An 8,953-nucleotide genomic window follows, 5' to 3' on the forward strand; every position below is an offset into this window, starting at 1 on the left:
TCAGCTCAATCACATTTTAATCATGTTAATCACCTAGTACATTTGGCATTTTCCTAAAGCTAAAAAATATCACAATATGATTCATTTTATATTTTAGGATACAGAGAATCTGCAGGGATTTAACCAGCCTGAAACACAGCTACTTCACAGTCTCCATGCTCTGAGGAGGCTGAAAGGCATTCTCTAAAATTCACAGACTGTGAGACGCTGCACCTTGCAGTTTCTGTCATTCCAGGTGCCAACAGTGTACATCTCCACACATTTCTCTTTCCCTTTGCCATCAGGCTGGTGCTGGTACCAGTTGCTGTAAGTCAGAGGCATGCCATTTATATACTTAAACTGGCCTGGAGTGTCCCCCTCTCTAATGCCCAAGAAAACATATTGATTATACTGCTTTGCAAAGTCCATAATTGCTTTATTCTCCTCCTCATTCATGGGAGTTGCAAGAGTTCCTCCAAACTCTTCACAGGTTCGTAGTGCAGATGCAAAGTCAGCTTTCTTCCCATTGCTGGCAAATATTTTGTTTCCTACTTTTCTTATTTTTCCATTCAAAGCGAGCACTGAAACATGAAAAGCTTTTTAAATTTTCTATAATGTTACTGATGTAAAAGCAAATAAAGAGAAATCAAGAGATGAAGAGAAAAGTAAAAGTGTTAAGAGGAATAGAGGGAAAAACTGGGAGCAAAGGATTAAGAGGAATACAAATATTTGATTTTACCCATTCACTAACTGTTCACTAAATATATTTAACTGCTTGTGACAACCACCAGTCCTTGTCTCCAAGACAAGGATGTCCCAACATCATCTGCTAAATATAAGCCCTGTTGTTATTTGTGTACTTTCTAAAGAAGATCAGTGTACTTCAGATTTGAGCAAGGGAAACAGAGATATTATATCTGTTTTGTGAATCTCTTTCCAGTACAAAACTATTTACCACCTTTAACAATCTAGTTGCTGATAGATAAAAGTGATACAGGACTGAGTTTCCATGAATCCATGTGAAAAGTGCAACATCAGGCAGTTGGAATATTGTTAAAAATAAACCAAATTTGAATAAATGTGCATTATGGTTGCCAAGAGGAATCTGCTTCTCTCCAGAGAAACAAGAATCCTGACTTCCCCTGCTTTGAATGAGAAAATGGAGTTTTGGGATGTAGCACCCTTACCAAAAGCAGATTCTTTCCTGCAAGTCGTGATTCTGCAATTAACTTTGCCTATTGCACTTCAAATTGGTTGTGAGCTGAAAAAGTGACAAGGGGAAGAACTTACCAGCCTCAAGTTGGAGAAGTTGATGTTGCAAATTTGATACAGCATTGTAGAGTTGGGCAGCCAGAAAACCAGGAGGACCTATGCAGATAAAAACAGAAGTTATACAACCAAGCAAAACCAGCTGTGCTGCTAGGAACAGTCCCCTGGACAGAACCAGTTATTTCTCAGAACTAGCTGCCAAATGCATTTAACATCAGCAAGTGTAAAGTATTTTTTTCAAATTGCTGTTGGTTTATATTAAAGAAAACTAACAAAAACAGCCAGCCCTCTGAAATGCTGATAATCCCCCTCTGCAGAAAAGAAACTGAAGCTTTAGAGGTTGAAGCTTTTTGTCAGCTGTAGCTGTGAAACTGGCTTTGCTAAAAAGAATTGGTTTCATTCTAGTAATTCATAGTGAACAGGCACGAGGGATACTTTGAAGAGGAAACAGTTTCTATGGCACCATGTGATTTTCTTTTTAAAGTGCAGGGTGTATGCTTTGTGTTTATCTTTCTTTAATGGGAGCCATAAACAGTGGTAGTGGAAGGTTTTTGGATAGTGTGAAATACATCCAGCACTGCTTGCTACAGATGGGAACCCACTGTAGAGGTAGATTCTTCTTTCTTTTACACCTTCCACAGGTACCAGACGTCCTACATGTAGAATGAAGTCACTAGTATACTCCCATGATGATAACCCACTATTCACAACTGAAACAAGCAGCAAGGTAGAAGCACAAAAGCTGCAACATTGCAACTCTTACTGCACTTCACAATCCTTTAAACCCATATTTGACCCAATACAGGGAGTCTGGGAATAGTTCTGATAGTGCTTTATCCTTCTCAGCAGACCTGGAGAAGGCATTTATATGCTAGGCTGTTCAATTCACCTCTTCCCCCAGAAGAGAGAGGAGACCTGTTTTTTAGAAAAAAAATTAAATTGCCCATTTCCTCCATTCTCTTTTCCTTCCTGTGCTTAACATATCTGCTTCTTTGGGAGAACATGTCCTTCTGTTTTATCTGTTTCTAGTCACTCAGCCTTTGTGACATGGCTCTCTTGCAAAAGAAGCAAGTTTGCTTACCTCTGGGGCCATCAACTGCAGGGTTACCAGGGATCCCAAAAACTCCTGGATAGTTACTCACTGCATGGCAAGTCACTGACAAAGCAGCCAGTCCTAGGAGGATGTAGGATGAGTAGGACAACATGATTTCTCAGGCTAGCTGTAAAAAAAAAAAAAAAAGCCACACATTTGTCAGGTAATGATTCTGTAAGAAATTGTTTTACATTGGTTTATGCAGCTGCACACTCCTTCCCCCATCATCCCTCCTTGAAATTTACATTATTTCCTTGCTTAAATAAAGTTTATGGTTCAGGTGTAAGAGATTTCCCAGATTTATTTTGTGACCATTGTGTAGTTAATGCACAAAACTCTTTCTAGACTGATAAACTTGAGTAGTGAAGATAAATGATCCTTTTCACTGTCACTGACTATTTGTTGGATTAATCCTTGAGAAATGATAAGCTCAGAGGCAACTGATCACACTTAAGCCATTAGTTGCCTGCAAGGACTATAATCACTCAATGATGCATGGGATATAAACCTGAAAGGCAAATCTGTTACAGTGCTAGTTGTAATGTTTGGGAGCTTGTTAAAGCACAGAACTAAACTGATACTGTTTCACACATGGGTAAAACTTTATAGCTCAATTGGCATTCCTATCCTGTTTTGAACAAAATTCCACAAGCCTGAGAATGTCAGTTAATCTTGTAGAAAATGTGTTTTTGCTGGTTTCAGTAGGCTTACTCAATTTATCCCTACAAATAAAAGAATTAGTAGGGTTATTACCTTAGCGCTGAGCTATCATGACTAAAAAGCATTTTAGAACTGTACAGGGTGGGTTTACAGCAGTGTGCTGTGCAGCTGTGAAACCTGAAGGACTATAAGATACCATGGCATAGGAATATCCAGTTGTTGGCATCATTCAGTTAAATTAGCAGGAGATATAAAGGAAGGTTCAAGATGCCAGTGGGTATCCATTTCCAATGGGGTGATGCTCATGGGTTGACTCATACAAAACAATTTAATATCCATTACTTCACTTTTCTGTTGGCACAAATCAAAGAGGATCCTGTACCTGCTCTTTCTTAAAAACTTCCATCTTTAAAAAAAATCAGCATTTACACATACAAGGTTCTAAATCTATCTCTGCTTAAAATTTAAAATAAAAACTTGGTTGGCTTGAATGCTGTAAGTCTATTAACACCAAGCTTCATCAGCTGTAATGAGGAATTTGTTATTGCATTTCAAAGCATATGTGCCAAGCAGAATGAAAATATCAGCCCATTGTCATTTATTAAATGGGGTTAGCTTTTAAAAGAAAAAGCATTGTTTATATCTTCCATATTGACTCTGTTATAGAAGAAGACTTTTGAGATTATTTTTAATCTGCATCAACAGCAACTTGTTTTTCTAGGGGAATGTCTCATCATAGTCAATTTGATGTGACATACCCTTGAATATATGAATATTCAATTATGTCATAAATGTGCAGCATATGGGATCTGTTTAACTAATAGCAGTATGGTCAAGAATTTGCACTTTAAAGTAAAATCAAATCCACCTGAGAGCACATGTGCAGTATTAAAGGTGCTGCTGGGTTTTGTTTGTTGACTCTGAGCATCTCAAGCTGTTTTACCCTTTATTGAAGGCCAGCAGACACCTCTGGAAACACTGGCCAGTGATTCAGAGAGAGCAGGTTATCAAAGACCTATCAAAAACCCACCTTAGGTGCCCAGGAATACTTACATCCTTGAGATAAGGAAATGCAATTACAACATGTACCCTTTGCCTGGGGATGATCATTCAGGGAATTACATTTGAATGCACAACTGCATCCAGCTCATAATTGGATTATGATGCAGAGTCAGGCTCCTGATCAGTTATATGGCAAAATTGAAAAAACACAGCTCTTCAGTTTTAATCCAGTTTTAATGACCTTCATCAGTCATTACTATCTACTGTCCTTCAGGCACCTCCTTATCTACCAAAATTGCTAGCATAAGCAAAGGTAAAAAATTACTAATAAAGGGAAACTTAATTTTAGAACATAAATATGACCACAGAAATCAAAAGGAATGGGTTTGCCTCCTAGCTGAAATTTCTTGTGATTTATTAAAAGGAAATTCAACTTACCCTTCTGCTTCAAAGTGAAATGAAAAAGCAGCTCACACAAATCCCCTTTATATAGGGCTGTGTTTGTTAAATGATATGGCTGAAGTGGAGATTGGATACTGAGGTCATGAATGAGCTTTTTCAGTTTTGCTCATATACTTGTTATGCAAATACTGAGTTCAGTTATAAGAGTTGAGAATTTTTTTTAACAAAATAAAGCCAAAGTTGTAGAAAATACAATCCAGAACTAACAGATAACCCAGATTTGAAGACACAACAGATATAAAAACATAAAGTAACTTTCAGCAATTCTAGATCATATTTTAAAATCGTTTGTTGTTTTATAAAAGCAAAAAATGGCAAATGACCACCAGTGGCTCTTGTAAAAGGAAAAATACTCTTGTGATTAAGAGGGAAGCCTGATATCTTCCAGATAACCTGACCAGTAATCAGAATTCTAAACTTTGTCTCCCCTCTCTGCATCTGATGTACTTATCTTACCTTAAGATAATTTTCTAGGTACATGCTAGAATGTTCAGTGCTTCCATGAGCTTCTGGTCTCTCTTGCAGGTACAAGACAGCTCATCTTCTCCTGGTCAGAGATGGATCTTGGAAAAATCTGTACACATGCAGGAAATTCTCAAATGGACACCATTTCAAGAAAAAAAGAAACCAAGGTTTTTCTCCTCTTGTTTCCCAGAAATAAATATTGGGATTTTGTAACTTCTGGTTCTGATGCCTTCTACTCCAGAATGTTTGATCCTAGATGGGGTTTGTTTTATAAACCTCAGCAAGTCATCTTCACAGCTTTTCTGTTTTTTTGTCAGTTTATACTGTGGTCTCTTAAGGATAGGATGTTTTCTAGTTTTCATTTGCATTTTACTAAAATTATTTAAATTTTGTCATCATCCCTAATAATAGTGTTATTCTTTCTGAATAATTCCAGCAGGATTCACAGCTGCAAGTTAACATCTTCAGGCTCCCTGTTCAGCAATTAGAGATGTTTAATATCAACTGGCTGACCTGGCCAAGACCAAAGGCCAAAGCAGAAGGTACATTTAGGATTCCCCTTGGACATAGTGCAGGCACTTAAATCCAATTCCATTCACAGCTGTGAGCCTTCTCCTGCAGTTAAAAGTGCCCAGCATGGCCTGTTCTCCATCACAAAACCCCCCACAAACAGCAAGCTGAGGACATTTCAGGTGTCCTTCTTGGAAAATGACCATTAACAACCACAAATGTATGTTATAGACAATCTTTCTTCAAAGTTCTTCCTCTACCAGATGGGCAGCAGAGCTCTGAATGCAATTAGTCCTTTTACAAACCTCTCACCCACCAATGGAAACTATTTCTCTCTGTAGTCCAGATGAGGTAGATGTAAAAAAAAGTGGTTTTGGGCACATAAGATGTGGATTAGACAGCACCCAACAGACAAAATATTTTTTTCCCAGCTCCTGTTGCAGTTTGGAAATAGCAGAGATACCAGACAACTGAGCACAGTCAAAAACACAGGTAATTCTGTTTCTGGATGGCAGCAGACCTCTGGGGTACATAGGAAATCTCTTCAATTCCAGAAAAAGTTAGAACTTAATGGGTCCAGATTTTGAGAAGAAATATTTTAAATGACTAGGTGCCCAAGTTCTTGGGAATGTTACCAGAACAAAATCTCATACAGGTCCAACTTCTAGGCAACTCTGCCACAGCTGTAAGGTCTTGTTTTTCTGCTGCATCATTGCATATACATACAGCTCCAATACATGAACCTGATAAGTTTCTGGGGATTTTTATTGTTTCTTCCTCTTAGCACAGTTTATATTAAAAAAAAAAAAAAAAAAACAACCTAAAGAATTGAAAACATTAAACAGGGAGATCAGCTCCACTAGCTATTATCTCTGTCCATTTGTGAAAGTGTGGCATGAGCAAAACATGACTTATCATCTAGGAAAACCTTATCAATTATTATCTTTTACCAAAACTTTTGAAGAAGTATACATTTGATAACAGTTGCTCTCCCATGAGTCAGATAATACTTACACAATGGAATCTGATAAGAAATTCAAAACATAATCCAGTGTGAGAGATTACTTAATCATTAGATTTATTTTCCTTAGTTATGCAGCAGAGGATGAGGGAAAACAAAGATATTCAAACAAGGAAGAAAAAAAGTAAATATTTTTTCTGCAGCCTATCATCCCTGTATAATAGCTACAAGGATGGGAATTCTGAAATTTGCAGGTAAACCTCTGTGGTAATGGCTGAAGGCCTTTAGCTGGGAAACACCCACAAAACTCAGACAGGGAAATTTATTGGTTTCAGTGGACCCCAGGTACTGCATACCTCTTTCTATCATTAGGAAGAATTATAAGAATATTAAATATGCTGTGCTGCCAGTGAATTAAACCTAAACCCTGCTCAACTATCAGCAAAGGGAAACTTGGGGAAAAAATGGAATCTGCTTTTCAAGGTACCATGTAGCCAAAAAGAATATTGCTAAGGAGTTTTCAGACCCAGAACTGATTTTATACAGCTTTCAATTCATTTTCATAACACAAGGTAAACTCCTCATTTTGCTGTTTTGAAGTGAGCTGATTACTGATTATGATAACTTATCACATCCTGATCAGTGTAAAGCTCTTCCACATAAAACAGTGATGTACAACCTTGCTAGTTTATACTAGCAATTTGTGAGACAATGATTTTCACTGTGCCACTGTGCTGCAGGTTCCTGGTATCAACTCTGAGCCAGTCCTTGGCACAGCAGGTGTGTGGAAAGCAGGTGTGGCCAATTCTCCATATTTACCTCTTTCCAAAGAACAGTCATTTTTTATATCTGCCTCCTATTTCCACTGAAATTTATCTGCTGAAATTTAAATCATACAGAGTTAAGCTTCTATAGTTAGTTTTAAGAGTGCTCATTGGCATCAGCTTAAGAGTTCACCAGAAATACAGGGCACAAAACATATGTGACCTCTGAGGTCATGAAACAATGCAGGAGGTGAAGTGTTACCTCCTCCCCACCTGCAATTTATAATTTTATTGACACAAAACCAAACAAAAATATGGGAAGTCCAACAGTCCCCCATTCTTTGGAAAGAACAGTTTCCCCAGCTCTTTGGAAAATAAGAAACACTGATAAAATAGTTTGTATGCTAATTTACAGTGCACTGATGCAAGAATGGGAGGAAAAAAATGTAGGTAGTGGCACTTTACCACACTGCTAATAGTGAAAGAAAATTCTGCTGTGTGTGCCTTAGACCTTAAATTGAGGATAAACATCTTACAGGAAGAGAGGTAATTGCTGATGAGACATGTTTATATTTATGAAAAAACATGGAATCAGAGAAATGCAGTTAGCTCAATAATGCGCTGCTGTTTTTGGGAGTGGATCCCAGGAAGGTTTCTAGGTTTAAGTGCACACAGGTAGATGGAGAAAAAGAAGGAATACTGAATACAGATCATGAATTTCCAAAAAGGGGACAGCAGAGATGGGGAACAGAACTTGGAGAATTGGATTTTAAAGAGCTGGCTTCACCAGAATGAACTGAACAGGCCTTACATAGCCTTGTTCTTCCAAAGTACAGAAAGCATAAGTTTAGGACAAAAAAAAAAAAAAAAAACAGAAAAAAAAGAAAAAAGGGCTTCAAGCAGAGCACAAAGCCCTTTCAATCTGTCAATTTTCTTTTCTAGGAAAAGCAATTCAAACTTGCTATCAAGTAAAGAGGTGACAAAGTTTTCAGTTTTATATTTTTTTTTTTTTTTTAAGTCATGGTTCTCTCCTGCCAAAGAAATTGCAAGATAAACCTATGTTAACAGAACTGACCCTTGCTTCCAGATTATATTAGATTCCTTCTGTCTCACATACTTGAAATAATTGATTTAAACTACAGATATCAAAGTGGTCTCTTCAGTTTTGTGAAAATGGTAGGCAAGTTGCTGGAGTCAAGTCATTTTGACTTGAATTATTGTTTCTATGCCTTGAATTAAAAAAGGAGAAAATCAACCAGAGCATATTAAAATAAAGGCATCAAGCAGCTCTTGCTCTGACAATAACAGATTTTTACACATAGCCTACTTCCTTCCTTTGGGCAGGACAAGTGCTCTCTCCTTCTCCCTGCACATATTCTTTATCCAGGTGTAGTAAAAATTTTGACTGTACTGTAATCTTCTTCTGTCTTGTCCTTTCATAATCAAACAGAAACCAGAAATATTTCACTCTAAATTCACAACCTAGAAATGTTTCCAAGTCTGTTTCTTGCCTGTTTCAGAGCTAGAATAACTAAAGTTTAGAGAGATGATATTCCTAGGACCACTGAGGAATCCTGTTTTTTTCCCTCAGATCATCAATTCACCATTGGATCCTGTAGGACACATTGCCAACTCTAATTCCTCTTCTGCACCAAGAAACCCTCTTACAGGAATATTACAGAAGAGTGTGGCACATGATTCCCAGCCTTTGTTCAGCAGAGAAATTGCTCATGCAATGCCAATGAGGTGTGTCACAGTGGAGTCAACATTGCCTTCTTTCACTGGAAA

General features: G+C 37.6%; 1 protein-coding gene across 1 annotated transcript; it reads right to left on the reverse strand.

Moving 5' to 3' along the window:
* Positions 1-2,486, reverse strand: LOC130254855 (pulmonary surfactant-associated protein A-like). Its single transcript, XM_056494893.1, has 3 exons — positions 2,330-2,486; positions 1,270-1,347; positions 1-560 (listed from the first exon to the last, which is right to left on the reverse strand). Exons 1-3 carry the CDS (start codon positions 2,451-2,453, stop codon positions 184-186), a joined length of 579 nt encoding a protein of 192 aa, XP_056350868.1. The 5' UTR covers positions 2,454-2,486; the 3' UTR covers positions 1-183.
* Positions 2,487-8,953: the final 6,467 nt, after the last annotated feature.

The sequence above is a fragment of the Oenanthe melanoleuca genome, chromosome 6 (genome assembly GCF_029582105.1).
Source record: "Oenanthe melanoleuca isolate GR-GAL-2019-014 chromosome 6, OMel1.0, whole genome shotgun sequence".
NCBI classification, from domain to species: Eukaryota; Metazoa; Chordata; class Aves; order Passeriformes; family Muscicapidae; genus Oenanthe; species Oenanthe melanoleuca.

What these genes read in the sequence shown, in the direction of transcription:
- LOC130254855 (XM_056494893.1), bottom strand. Translation starts at nt 2,453, where the DNA reads ATGTTGTCCTACTCATCCTACATCCTCCTAGGACTGGCTGCTTTGTCA. An exon ending in TGCAGTTGATGGCCCCAGAG is followed by an intron (nt 1,348 to 2,329) that starts GTAAGCAAACTT and finishes TTATCTGCATAG; the next exon opens with GTCCTCCTGGTTTTCTGGCT. An exon ending in ACTTCTCCAACTTGAGGCTG is followed by an intron (nt 561 to 1,269) that starts GTAAGTTCTTCC and finishes TTCATGTTTCAG; the next exon opens with TGCTCGCTTTGAATGGAAAA.